This window comes from Heteronotia binoei, chromosome 3, assembly GCF_032191835.1.
Source record: "Heteronotia binoei isolate CCM8104 ecotype False Entrance Well chromosome 3, APGP_CSIRO_Hbin_v1, whole genome shotgun sequence".
Lineage (NCBI taxonomy): Eukaryota > Metazoa > Chordata > Lepidosauria > Squamata > Gekkonidae > Heteronotia > Heteronotia binoei.
This window is the reverse complement of record NC_083225.1, coordinates 149,075,255-149,089,926: the sequence shown is the minus strand read 5'-3', so window position 1 is coordinate 149,089,926 and position 14,672 is coordinate 149,075,255. Positions and strand designations below refer to the sequence as shown.

The 14,672-nt window shown below is 45.2% G+C and overlaps 1 protein-coding gene across 1 annotated transcript in view; it reads right to left on the bottom strand.

Annotated features, from left to right (window-relative positions):
• The window catches only part of ATP1B1 (ATPase Na+/K+ transporting subunit beta 1), a 30,405-nt gene extending 16,071 nt beyond the window's left edge, over positions 1 to 14,334 (bottom strand). The window contains exons 1-2 of the mRNA XM_060234615.1: positions 13,830 to 14,334; positions 6,744 to 6,872 (exon numbers count right to left, since the gene is read on the bottom strand). Of these exons, the coding sequence (XP_060090598.1) occupies positions 6,744 to 6,872; positions 13,830 to 13,929 (229 nt within the window). The 5' untranslated portion in view covers positions 13,930 to 14,334. The remainder of the gene's footprint in view (positions 1 to 6,743; positions 6,873 to 13,829) is intronic.
• Positions 14,335 to 14,672: the final 338 nt, after the last annotated feature.

Sequence of the window (14,672 nt, the reverse complement as noted above, 5' to 3'; positions counted from 1 at the left end):
CTACATAGTACATGATATATGTTGATGTCAGGAGGGACCACGAATAAGTACAAATCCACTCAACTAAATATCACCAGAAGGAAATGATGTGAGCGAGTCTCAGTTCTTTACAAAGTTGAAGATAACAGACAGGAACTCTTTATTATCCACCAATTGTAGTTAGGAATGGTTACTACTGTTTGTACACCACCAGAGATAACCAAGACAAGCCAGTTATGATGTACCTTCATAACATCAGTGGTGAAACAGTAACAGTGGCAACTGGCTCTATGTACTTGTCACTAGCTTCTTTCCAATATTATCCCACTCACCAGCTTAATCTTTACTTTACTACTGAGATGATTGGTTCTGCGTACACAAGCAGTAGTTCCCAGCATTCAAGAAACCAGGATTAAAGGTGCTGATCAGCAGGGATTCAGAGAAACAATTCCCCTCTTCCTAAACATTTGTAAATGTGAATTCCCTTAGTTGCAAACAAAGCCCTGTTTGACTGCGTGTACCACACATACTGGCCCTTTGCATGCTTTTTATCACTTCCCTAGGAATAAGACAGCCAACAGTCTTCTCTGAGATGAAGAAGAAATGCGATGGACTGTAGGACGTCACGTTTTTCTCACTGGTGCCGGGGGGGAGAGAGAGGAGAACATGAGTTTTTAAAAATGCCATGGAACTTTACCATGCCATGGTGGGAAGGGGGAATCAGCTCTGCTTGGGAAGTTGATCGACATTTGCAGGAACATATATAGTTAAAGATTCAGTGTAATTAATTCATCAGCAAAAAAGGTTGTGTGATAAAACCTTTTAAAAAGGGGAAGAGAGAGGGAAGTCTACAAAGACTCCAAAAGAGAAGTTCTCATTTACACTTGTTTTCTCTCCAACAGGGACCCACAGAAGCTGACAGCATTCTTCCCCCCTCCATTTTATCCTTATAACAATGTTATGAGGTAGAGTAGCCTGAGAGCCTGTGACCGAGGTCACCCAAAAAATGATGATTCCAACCATGGTCTCCCAAATCCTAGTCCACCACTCTAAACACTACCATATTGGCTTTCATATGCAGAACTACCAGCCAGCATACCAGTCACCCCCCACTTTCTTCACAAAGACATCTGACCAGTGTTCCAAGCTAACCATAGGCACAAATTCTGACAGTGCCTCCAGCTCACTTATCTTCATGGATGGACAAAAGTCCCAAACACAAATAATCCATCAAACAGCTAGCTAATCTATATTAGACTCTAGGCAGAACAGTTTCCTCAAATTTAAGCCAAGATCACAGCAAGGAGTCAATTAAAGGAGAACAAATTGTTTTCAGACATAGAGGGTTGTATGATTCAGCAGTTAACAAGATAAGGATTAACATCATAACAGCTACAGCAAACAGAAATGATACAGCTTACCTTCCAGAACAGAGTTGCAGAATAAAGATGAATATAACCACTTATCACAACCAATCCCATTATAGCTAGCCACTATATGCTTTTGATAATATGGATCTAATACAAAGATCCATATGTAACCATTACCTCCAGTGTCACTAAAAGCAGTTTGAATAAGACCTCAAAGAGATGCAATTCCACTGGACTTCAAGAACAAGTTAGTGATAGATTAGGGCTATCAGTGCTGAGTTGGGAAATACCTGGAGATTTTGGTGGTGGAGCCTGAGGAGAGCAGGGTTTGGGGAAGGGAGGAACCTTGGGAGGGTATAACGTTATAAAGCCCATTATCCAAAGCAACCATTTTTTCCAGGGGAACTGATCTTTGTCATCTGAAGATCAACTGTAATATTGGGAGATCTCCAGGTATCACATGGAGGCCTGCAACCCTATTCTAGTCTATGAATCTTTCTAACCTGAGAAACTAATGGTTGCTTTGTACACTGTACAGTTCCTACAAGGCAGTCATTTTCCTCCAGTAAGACTTTGTGAGGAATTTATGCATATATTATATGTCATAAATGTAATCTACTTAAAACATTTCTACCTCATCTTCTGATATTAGGGCATATAAGCAAGTAAGAATCACATCAAAATAATGCAAAATTACTACAAAAAACTACAAAAAACATGAAGTCAGGGAATGTCCACACTTGTATACTCACTCCTCCCTTTGCACACAATGGTCTAATTACTTACTTCCGTGTTAAACCACAATGTAACATTAATACAAATTTACAAACTTCAGTTTGTGTTTTCCTTGAATAGCACGACTACATCACATTTTGGAATCCTGGCTTGCAGGGAAAGCATGAATTACAATTTTGCAGTTCATACTATGATTTGCCACAAAACTATATGTCATTCATTTGTGGGCTGTGCATGAGGGGCTGAGGGACTGCAGAAATCCAAAGATTCCCTCAGCTAGTTCACACAGTAGCAAACTATGGATTGCTGTTAAGTCTGCATTACACCATTAAACTGGAAGTAACAAATAAGATTAGCAAATTGCACATGTGAATGTTTTCTGAAACAACAGTATTTACTACCAGCTATAAGGCCAGGAACCCTGGAGTCAAATAAACTTCCTCCTGAATGTGTATTTCCAAGATTGGGGTCAGGTACTAAGAGTACTCTTTCTTGTGTAAACACACCTCATTTTAAAATGGTAGACATCAAACAATGCACAGGAAACATACAGGCTATGTGCTCATGTACCTTTCTGTGTTTCCATGCAATGGGTGGGGAGGGGAATCAGATATCCGATCACTACATATTTCAATCTTTATATGGGTTTATTGCAAATTCTTACCATCTACCATGCAGGAATCTTGTAGTTGGTCTCTCAACCCTGAGTTGTGTAGAACTGAGGCTGGCTTAATCATTAGGTTTAGAACAATAGAAGGTAATGGCCCTTTTATAAAAGCCACTGAAAAAGGCTTCCATCTGCTGGAGTGCAGCTCTGCAGCCCTGAGGGCATGGCAAAAGGTGGGACCTGGGGATCCCCTGGGATTACAGCTCATTTCCAGACTACAGAGATCAGCTGCCCTTGAGCCAAGGATGCTTTGGAGGATGGACTCTATGGCATTGTACTCCTTTGAGGTCCCCATCCTCCGTCCCCAAATCCTAGTCCAACCCCCTGCACAATGCAGGAAACTCACAAATACCTCCCCCTAAATTCACAGGATCCTTATTGCTGTCAGATGGCCATCTAGCCTCTGTTTAAAAACCTCCAAGGAAGGAGAGCTCATCACCTCCCGAGGAAGCCCGTTCCACTGAGGAACTGCTCTAATGGTCAGGAAATTCTTCCACTCTTTTGATTTAATTTCAACCCATTGGTTCTGGTCCTACCTTCTGGGGCCACAGAAAATGATTTTGGGAAGCCAACATCCATCCCTGTACATCATCCTCTAAAAAAATATACTTGGGGCAATCTTGATATTACTTATGTTATAGATCTGAAATATGTACATTTACTTTTAAAACAGGAAATGGCAAAAGAGGCCACAACTGACCAGATTAATAGCGCAACCATCTTAAATTATGAGAGAAGTGAAAAAATAATCCTGCTGGGCTTCAAGGTATTACTAAACAACCAAAACTATGTCTGCCAAATCAAAATATTTAAAATATTAACTGTACCTCAATCCTATAAACCATATTGTGTTTGGAAAGATGACTGTTTCATAACACATTAAACTTCATATGCCATCATCAGCTATCTTAAGACTCATGTTTATATTACGTTCTAGCAAAATGCTCACAATTTTAATCAACAGGATGTAGCTGTGTGGCGTTAAAGCCCATATATTGCAATGGTGCTGTGGAGTACTGGGTACACGACACCCACTGTGCTAATGGTCATTTTTGCTTTCAGTACAAGCTCTTCACTTTTCCTGAAGAATGAATGGCAGCCAGTCACTTATATGGGGAAAGGGACACTGGGGGTGGAGGGGAATAAACTTTCTCCTGGTTACCCTATTCACTGGGAACCAAAACTATGCCTACTCTTCTAGTCCCTCCTACCACCTTTTCATCTTACTCTGGGCTCTATTTCTTGGCCATAGTAGTGTGCAACCGAATACTGAAAATTAGTTTTATACAGGACCTCCACTCTTTAGAGTTCTCAGCTATTATTTAGAAGCTGATCATTCCATCCATATATACCCAAAGGTGCATCCTATGCATAGATTTCAGTGAGCTTTGACCCAAAAGAACCTCTGCAGACCTGAGAAGAGGGCTATTTAAACCTCCTACCCTGGCTACAATTAGATCAAGCTTTTGCTATAGAAGCATAACAACACAACTATGTCCCATGTTTGTTCCAAGCATCATCCTTGGTGGTCACCATCACTTCAGTCATGGACAACCAACAAAGATGAGCAGTTCAACTGGACATGGGTGTGCAAGGGGCTTACTCTGTATGCCATAGACTGGCAGAGGGGCTACAATCTTGTCAAAGGGGTCTGCTCCACCAGCACCACATTATGCCATTGTCCTCTAAGTCCTATTATGTGCTATTGTAGATTTTCAGCTGTTTTGCAGGAAGCAAGAGGGGACATGACTCATGACTGCCATCACTGGTACCCAGCAGCCTTCATGCCACAGGGGTGTGCATTTGGCTAAATCCAAGCCCAAAAAATCTGAAAAATAACTTATCAGTATTTTCTGGATATTCTTTCTGACAGATACCCCCCGATACAATAGTTTTAAAACTTTGGGGAGGGGGGGTTGAGGAAAGGCACCAGCAGCTATCTGTAAATTTGGTGCCTCTATCTCAAAAAGGAACCCCCTCTCTGAGCCCCAGATACCCCTAGCTTGATTGTTATTACAGGGGATCATTATATATAATGTTCCCCATAGGGTATAATGGACCTGAAAAATTCAAAAATCCTGAATATTTACTGAATCTAAATATCATATTGGGATTCTGGAATATCAGGAAATACCAACTGGGGGGGGGGGTTAAATATACTGATTTTTTTCCGCAACCCCTATTATCAATATAGGATAGCAGGAGCTGCAAGACACACACTCCAACCAGTAGCTGGGACCAAATAAGGCAACAGAAATCAGATGAAGCAAACCAGATAAGCTGCGACAGTGCCAGGTCAGCCTGGCTGTCCACATGCAAGGCAGATTGGTGTCTTTTGCTGAAGCAGAACACTAAGATACCAGTCACTAATGTAAAAGAACCAAACATATGCACTTCCTTCTATACACACTAACAAATCTATTCAGTTTCAAAACACTTGTACTATTGTCCTGTAACAAGATGCAAAAGACAAACATGGCTTACAATACAATTCACAACAGAGTTACAGCCTTCTAAACCCATTGAAATCACTGGGATTTGAAAAGTGCAACTCTGCTTAGGATGGCACTCTTAGTCCAGTTGGCAGGGAGGAGTGTGGAGACTGTGGTGCCAGGCTTCATCTGTGCACCCAGGCTAAAAGGACAAAGATGAGCAGCACCATGCTCCTCCTCACTGCAGCATCATGCCTGGGCTTGCAGGTTGAAGCCAGGCACTGCTGGGCTCCTCCTCACCAGCCACAGTCAATGAAAAGCAAAGCAGCACCACCTTTTCCTCCAGCCTGTTCTTTGGCCTTTCATATGGGGAGGTGGTGGGACAGTTGGAGGGAGCCTGCTTTCCTCCCAGCTTCTTCTCTTTAAGACCCAAGCTTTTAAACAGCAAAGTTTTTCTTGACCTGCATTTGCCTGACTTACCCTTCCACATCTTTGGAAGATTAAGAAGGGAGCATCACTGTCCACAACTCCAATGTTTTCTCACCTAATGAAAAATGTTACGCCTAGAGTATTTGGTTAATTGTTTGCACCTATTTATGATTTAATATAGTACTAATAGCAACTGCAACCCACTTTTACTATAATATTTACCTGGTGGTACAACTAATTAGCCCTTTAATAAATGGATAGTTTAACCATGAAAAGCCACCATGGCCAACGCATTAAATCCCATGTGATATAGCGATGATGGCTGTGATCTTCACCCTCAAATCCAAGACCCACCTCTAATTGCAGTCTATAACATGACACAACATTTAAATTATCTTTTTTTGTATGTCCTATGTTTTGCTTTGCATTATATGATAACTAGATGTAAAGGACACTGTAAACAGTTGTGCAAAGGAGGGGATTCTAGCAGATACAGCTTGCTGTGCTGGCTGAGAAAAGCTGAACTTCCTGAAAGTACCTCCACTACAGAACTATTAGAAGTGTAGGAGTCTTTGTCCACCTCCGCATGCGGCATGTCTTCTTTCCTCCTCTTCTTAAGTTAAACAATATAAAAGCAAAGGAGGATGTGCGTATTGCTTCATAGACTAGCCTCAGCCAATGTCCTCATATTCAGAAAAAGAACCTGCTTCCTAGTGGATGGAGAAGTATGAGCCATGAAAAAAGTGATGAGTGTTACCACTGATATGATTCACATAAGGATAGGCCATTACACACTTGTGAGTCCCAAAGACCAATGGACTATAATACTGTCTTTGGATGTAGAAAGTTCAAGCTGAAATACTCACCATGCTATGAAGCTCAACAGCTGGTCTGGGCCAAGACACTAACCTAAGTCACAGGAGCTGTTGCTCTGAGCTCCTTAGAGAGCAGAAAAAACACAGGAAGGGCTAACATAGCTTGTGACAGAAAAGGGATCTAACCTTTTAAGATGAGGAAAGCTCACAAACTTTTGAAAGAATCAGTCAAAAGTTAACTGCTGTAGCTCTAGACCCCACAAGTGCCCCAAAGGCAGAATATGCCACTCTTGTTGCCTCTCTGTCCTCTTATTACCTGGAGGTGCTACTCGGTCCTGATACTTGGGCTCAAATTCACTGACTGTGAGCAGCATGACTTGAATGGTCCCAACGAAGATACCTGCCAGGCAGCCATAGAAGATCACATAGAAGAGGAGGATCTTAACTGTAATGAGAGGAGGGAAAATACACCGTCAAGTATGTACTGCAAGCTATGCACTAGGCCAACTTCAGGATTCTAAGCACAAAGGAGATAGAAACAGAAATTCAAGCTACTTATAACAAAATATACTATACTCAATGAGTATACTCCACTTGAAATAAGCAAAACAGATTAGAAACAGTAATTCCTTCAGTTTAGCATGTTTCCACACACAGCCTGCAACTGTAAACACAGAAAGCTATTTCCTTAATCAGACTAATTAATGGGAAATGATTCTGTCATAGACTATTTATTTATTGACATGATTCAAAGCCTGCCTTTTTCACTGAGACTCGGGGCAGATTATACAGTGTAAATCAATGCAGTCAACAGGATTGGACATCCAATAAGCAATATAATAGGATTAGGACTGTGGAAATTATGACCAAGTAAAAACATCGAACAAAGCTGAAACAAGGCATAAGTATTAATAAGGTATATTAAATATAGAATATACATAATAGGATAATACATACAGCAACAGATAGTATATACTGTACACAGTAATATAGTCCAGTCTCTTTCCCTTTATTACAGCAACAGATAGTATATACTGTACACAGTAATATAGTCCAGTCTCTTTCCCTTTATTAAAGCACTCTTCCTGAACCAATTCCACTATAAAGCTTTTTGCTTTTGTAAAAATGTCCTGATAATTCAGTTTTGCGCTGTATGTGAAATGGCAGGGCAGAGGGAGCCTTCCTGACTTCATCAGGAAGCCAAGAAAACTCCAGGCCATTTCATAAGGTGTGGGCCACAACAGAGAATGTACATGTATATGCAGTTGTACATCTTGCCCATTTGCAGGGTGACACCTGCAGAAGGCCCTGCTTAGACAAGCAAAGCTGTAGTGATGGAGGCAATCCCATAGATATTAGGGCAAGGGTGTCAAACTCATGAGGGCCAGATCTGACATAAATGAAACCTTGTTGGGCCCTGTGTGTACCTACTTATGATTAGGTAGCAGAGATAAACTTTATAAAGGACACACACAAACAAAAATATATATTTAAAAAACAAAACAAAACAAAATAAAACATGCTTAAAACATTAGTACTTGTTGGTCTTAAAGGTACTTTCTTTGTATTTCTCCCATGGGAGCCAGGGGACTAGGCAAAGGAGGCTCTGGCTCTTGTCTTCCTTCCCTAGGGGACCAGGAGGCGGAGGAGCCTCAGCCAATAGAAGGAAAAAAGGCTTGGCTCAGTAGCTCTGCTGTGTGATTGAGAGAGTCTGGCAAAGCAAGCTATTCCTCCCCCTCTCCTCCCCAAGGGAGGATCCTCAGCCAATAGAAGGGAGAGAGGCTTGGCTCAGTAGCTCTGCTGTGTGATTGCCTGGTAAAGCACGCTGTTATGCAGAAGGAATCACGAGAGAGAGAAGGAAGCACAAGAGAGAGAAGGAAGCAGACAACAGTCAGTTGCTCGGGGGCCTGATAGGAGCCCTCAGCGGGCCTGATTCGGTCCCCGAGCCGCATGTTTAAACACATATTAGGGTCCAAAGTGAAATCGTGGGTTTTATACCGTCATCACCTGCGACTCCTTGAGCGCTTTCATCACCGCTGCCTTCGCACCATCCTCAACATCCACTGGAGTGACTTTGTGACCAACACTGAAGTCCTCAAGAGGGCAGAGGTTACAAGCATCGAGGCACTGCTGTTGAAGACGCAGCTGCGCTGGGTAGGGCATATTTCTAGGATGGAAAACCACCGCCTTCCCAAGATTGCCCTGTATGGCGAACTCTCCACCGGCCATCGAAATAGAGGGGCACCAAAGAAGAGGTACAAGGACTCCTTGAAGAAATCCCTTGGCACCTGTTGCATCAACCATCACCAGTGGTCTGACCTAGCCTCAGATCGCAAAGCATGGAGGCACACCATCCACCAGGCTGTCTCTTCCTTTGAGAACGCACGCATAGCTGGTCTTGAGGACAAAAGGAGATTGAGGAAGAATCGCACTGCTACAGCACCAACCCCAAATCAGACTTTTCCCTGCAGCCACTGTGGCCGGATCTGCCTGTCCCGCATTGGTCTTGTCAGCCACCAGCGAGCCTGCAGCAGACGTGGACTACTGCACCCTTCTTAAATCTTCATTCGCGAAGCCAAGCCGAGAGAGAGAGGGTCCAAAGCCATGAAGGGCTTTATGATAGCCAGTACCTTGAGCTGAACCTGGTAACTGATGGACAACCAATGGAGTGACTGCAGAATGGGGCTAATATGCATGCTCTGCCTAACTCCTGATAATAACTAAGCTACAGCATTCTGCACCCACTGGAGTCTCCAAGTTGACTTTGAAGGGAGACGTATATAAAGAGCATAACATCATTCTAATCTCGATGTTACTATGGCGTGGATCCAGGTGACTAGATAGGGTGAGTCAAGGTAGGGGGCTATCCTGGGGTAAACTAAGTTAGCAGAAAGAGGTTTTTCACAGCTGTGTTGTTTGCTTCTCCAACAGTAAGGTTGGATCCAGTATAATCCCTAAGTTCTTGACTGAATTGGGGGGAATCAGCTGGAGCCCACAGAAGGTGGAAAGCACAAGGCCCTTCAAGACCTCAGCTTTCCCAACCAGCATTACCTCTGTTTTGTCAGGATTCTGTTTCAGTTGGTTCATTTACCTACCGTGAACAGGAAGTGATTCAGGACTTCTACAGCATCACCAGGAGATTTGGATAAGGAAATATAGAGCTGGGTGTCAACATATTTATGTCAGTTAACAACATATTGATGACGGTCAACCCCAAAAGATATGTAGAACGTGACATATGTTCTTGTATATGTCCTTTTTTCTGTATATCTCTGTACAGCAAGTACTGGGGACATAAAAGAGAGGAAGCATGTTGTCTTCATGTCCTTTGTTTTCTTGGGGTATCTAGCTGGTCAGTGCTGAAAGTAGCATGCTGGATTCTCCAGCAACACTCTTCTTATATTTTTAATAGGATTCAGTGTCAGTAAGCACTTACTTGAAATACAAGTCTTATACTTGTACACCTCACCTGCACCCTTTGTGCATAATATGTGATCCACAGTATGTATAATTAAATCTGCCTCCCATTACCCATGGTTCTTCTGCCACAAGAGGAGATAGATGTTTATGCATGGAGGTCCCATGTCACATGGGATCTGTATTAGTGTGGGGAACAGAAACTCATGCACTCTTCAGGGGATTATCACACCAGCATAAATTGGGCTTCACTATCAAGTGACTGTGCTAATTCATGGGAATCATACCCATAGATGAAGATGCATGAAAGCACCTTGATCTATAACATATCTCAGTGAATCAGCATGCATGGTACCTCTCCATTGCATCAGTGTGTCTTCTCCAGCGGTATCTAAGTTTTAATTCTGACACAATACTCGGGCTTTGGTATGTGACTTCCAAGGACATTCCTCTCAAAAGACAAGTAGGAAAAAGTGATGTACACTGTGCACAAATACAAGTATACATTCATGTTACACTGAGTTGAAATCAAATTAGTGTATAAATTCTGTAATAAGGAGTTTTGTTTAAAGGAGTGGAGAGGAGAAAAACCCAAACTTATTTATCAGCCGGGCTGCTCCCAATGAACTGCACACTCCAAAATCTAGTTATATATCAATTACTGGTTTACAAGGATCATATCTCCTGCTTAGCTGTATAGAAACAGGCTGTACTATTACCAGGCAGCTGTTCGGAAAGTACCCTCTGCCCAGTTTTTCTCTATGACAATAAGACCACGGCAGTAAAGTATGCTAAAATGGTGTGTGTGTGAAAAGTAAGTGCAAGACTACGGGATAAGTTCCAAAGATCTCCTGGTAACTTTTCAAACAAATATTTGTGTGAAGCAACTCCAAAGGGAACAGACAGAGGAAGACCAAGAGGAATTCTAGCTATTGATAGACACGCAAGTGAAAGACAAAAACCTATTAAAATAGGGCTTTTCCCTCCCAAGGCAACAAGAGAGACAAGGCAAGTTACACTTTGCAACTAACCTCCCAATGGCTTTAGCACTCTCAGGGTTAACAGGGCTTGGTTACCAGGCAGCAGTAGGCAAATACAGTGACGTCCAAGAGATTTGGACATTTTTTCCAGAGTACAATCAGAGGAGGTACTGCTGTAATGAGCTAAAGAGGAACCTGCTGATGGCAAGGAAGGTGCAGTGGGGTTTGTAAATGGGAAGGGAGAATATCAAAAGAAGAGCTCTAAATAGCAAGGGTGACATATGCTTAAACTGAATTTCCAAGCAGGATGTTAAGCAGTTATAACTTTGAGGGAGGCAGTCTTTCCTATACTACAGAAGGCAGAGATTCCAATGCAATGAAAAACAAGGCAGTCAGTCAACATGCTTTCCAAAAGATGAACCTTCAACTGGCATAGCTGCCCTTCTAGCAACTAGATATCTAATGTCTTGTTTAAACCATATAAAGTGTAATCCTGGGTGGAGTTATGCCAGTCTGTACCTACTGAAATCAACAAGCTTTGACTGGAATAACTCTGCCTAGGATTGTACTGATTATCTCTAAAGAAAATAATTCCAGAGGGGTTGCGGTGGTAGTCTGTTGTAGCAAAATTACATAGGAGTCTGGGAGCCCCTTTATCATAATCTTATGATAAAAAACCTTTCATTTTTAAGATACTACTGGACTCCTGTGTCATTTCTCTGAAGGACGGATCTTGTACCTTGCACCCATGTGGAACTCTAAAGCATCTAGTCATGTTACAAAACTCTCACTCACTGGACTCCATCCACCAGGGATTAGCTGGGCAAGCATTTCCTGCCCTTCATGCAAATTCCAGCCAAGTCTCCAAACCAGGAAACTCCCAGACGCGACACTCAAAAGAGGGTATTGGGTACATTCAGCCAAAAGAGGGTGTCAGGCCAGCTGCTAAAGGAGGTCCCATCCTAACATTCAAATCATTTAAACTATACTCCAACCTTTCTGCTCCTTCCCCACTCCAAAGTACCATTTATAAACCAGCTGGTATTAAACAGATTCATTTTTGTTCTTTAAGAACAATGGATTTTTTTCCCTTTCTCACAGCCATTTGCTGCTTTGACCTTGCATATCAGGAAATGTTTCTAAATTTGCACAAAGAGTTTGGAAGGATATGGAAAGTTCTAGATAAGTGGCATGCTTTTTTGATGCAGTGATCTAAAGAGACACTCAGGACTGCCTGTTAAAACCCCACCAGAGGTAGGAGGAAGCTCAAGGGCATTCTACCCTTTCCTTCAAGGGCAGCCATAGCTAACATATTCAGGACAGAAGGCCTCAGGCATGTCTTCATGCTCTTCTAGGGGAGGGAGGCTGGTCAGACTTTGTCCCTCATTAATGAAAAGGAGTGGGGCAAATGTGCACATTTCTTGTTTGCTGGTGTAGCTCCTCAGACAGGGCAGAAGATGCAAGTCAAATGCTCTCTATACTCTAAAGTCTACAGAATTATGAAAAAGTCACATTTTGGAAATCAGAGGAACTGTCTGCTGCATAGACAGCATGGAGGCAGAGACCCGGATGAAATATGGAGGAAGGAAAGAAAATGGGTTATGTTGGTACCTCAGTGATTTGATTAGCTTCTGCAAAGCAGAATGGTTGGGGGCCTGCTGTTGGGGTGGGGTGTGGATCCTTGTCCAGAAAGGGAAGGGGGAGAGCGGCAATAAGAAAATGGGTTTTCAGCGTCCTGGTCTCAGTCTCATTCAAGTTTCATTCAGTTGCTAGGAGACAGCCTTCAAGGACTTTGTTATTCCTGAACCTCTTTCTCTCCTCTCCCACCTGACCTTTTCTCTCCTACTCCTGCAGCTCACTCAGGCCTCCTCGAACAACAGCCAGGTACAGTTGGCAAAAGAGCAGAATGCCTCTCCCAGCCTTGACTAAGCCCATCCAGAAGATGCCTCCTCAGCTCCTGGCTCTCTGCTGTGGCACACCCCACCCACCTTCCCCAGGGATCCCAGCCCAGTCTCCGGTTACCTCTTGCTGGGAAGGTGTCACCTTGACTAACCTTGAGCTGTGATGCATTATTAACCCTTTGGAGTTGGAAACCCTCCCCAGACACCCTTCCTAGAACTCACGACTCTTTTGACATCCTGGCAATGTGGGGGGAGGCGAGAAGGACCTCAGCCATCCACACAAGCCTGCCCGTCTCCACAGACACAGCACGCCTATCTCCCCCCCCCCCCGCCCGCCGCGTGGTCCCCTCCTCGAGCGCCGCGCAGGCAGCCGCAGTGGCTGAAATAGGAGGCGGAGAAGGCGGCGGCGGCGGCGGCGGGCTCTCCCCCTCTCCCCACCCGGGCCGCAGTCACGACTCGCCTTTGACTACATCAGTGCCCTTCAGCACGACCTTTGCGGGCGGGAAAACGCGAGCCTCCTTCCCTAGCGCGAAGGCAACAGGCTGCAGCCAGAGGAGCCAGCCCGGCGACCTCCCCCCGCCCCCAGAGAGCACCAGCGCCGGGTTTTCCCGCAGGAAAGCCGCCGACCTGAGCGACGCCGAGCCAAATAAATACAACCCTCCCGCTCTTTAGAGACCCCTCCAGCCAGTCACAAATATCGGGGGGGGGGGGGGCGACTCCACCTCCCGGGTGGAAAGGGGCTCCCCTCGCCGTTGCGCTTCCTAACGCCAATACCTCGCATTTATTGTTTCAAAAACTGGCAAGGAGACTTGGCGTGTATTTTTCAACCCGGCACGGCCCAAAAGACACACCCTGCGCGCGCCAGCGGATCCAGGCGGCAGCCTCGCCTCGGGAGCAACGCCCGGTAACCCAAGCCGCCTGCCCGGGCTGAGTCGGAAGTTCTGCTTGCCGGCAAGGGGACCGCGGGACCTTCGCCTCGCTCAGCCCCACGCGCACCGCTCTTCCCCAGCTCTCGCGCGGATCCCACCAAACTCGCCTCGCGGGATTCCCGGCATTTGTTATTATAAAAGGGAGGGTTAAGGGGAGGCGAGGGAAGAGACTTACACCAGCTGCCTCCGGTCCTCCCTAGAAATTCCTTCTTCTCTGAATTCCAGATAAATTTCTTCCAGTTGCCATCCCCTTCCTTTGCCTTGCCGTGAGCCATGAGCGAGGAGCAGCCCTGCGACAGACAGGCAGCCTTTTGCAGAAGCGACGCAGGGGAGGGAGCACAAGAGCCGCCGGTGTCCCCTTGACAAGATCACAGCCCTCGGCGCGTCTCCAGCTACTCCCGCCTACAGACGCGCCCCGTCTCCAAGCGCCCGCTGGGCACAGAAACCCGCTCGGCGTGCGCCGCGTGCGGGTCCCACCCAAAGGAAGGTGTGTGGAAAATAATCCTCGCCCGGCTAGCCGCACATGGAGAGACGTCTCTACAGCTGTCTTCAGGCGCGCTTGCTTCGAGCAGCCGGGACGGCGCTGATGGTAATGCTGAAGAAGAAAGAGGAGGTGGAGGGGTGGGGGGAAAGGAAAGGTGGGAAGAAAGAGACCTGGGTCTGCCCAAGGAGAAAAATTAGCTCTGTCTCCTCCCACTCATGCTGGCTATATTGCCCAACTCGAGGGAAGAGCTCCGCCCACCGAAATGCCGGTAACCAATGGGGCCATCGGCTTGCCAGGGGGGTGGGCATGGCTTTTGGAGGGGCCGGGAGACAACAAGTGCAAGAGGCTCTGGAGCCGGAGCCTTGTGTAGCGCTGCGGGTTGAGCTCTCTTTACTCCCTCCCTCCCTGCTTGCTTCCAGGCACCTGCTTTCAGGTCCTCGCCGTAGAGGGGCGCGCACCAGCGGCAGACAGACGCCGGATCTACCTGTAATTCCCTTCGCTCAAAGGCGGGAGGCAGAGCTGAGCCCTGCAGAT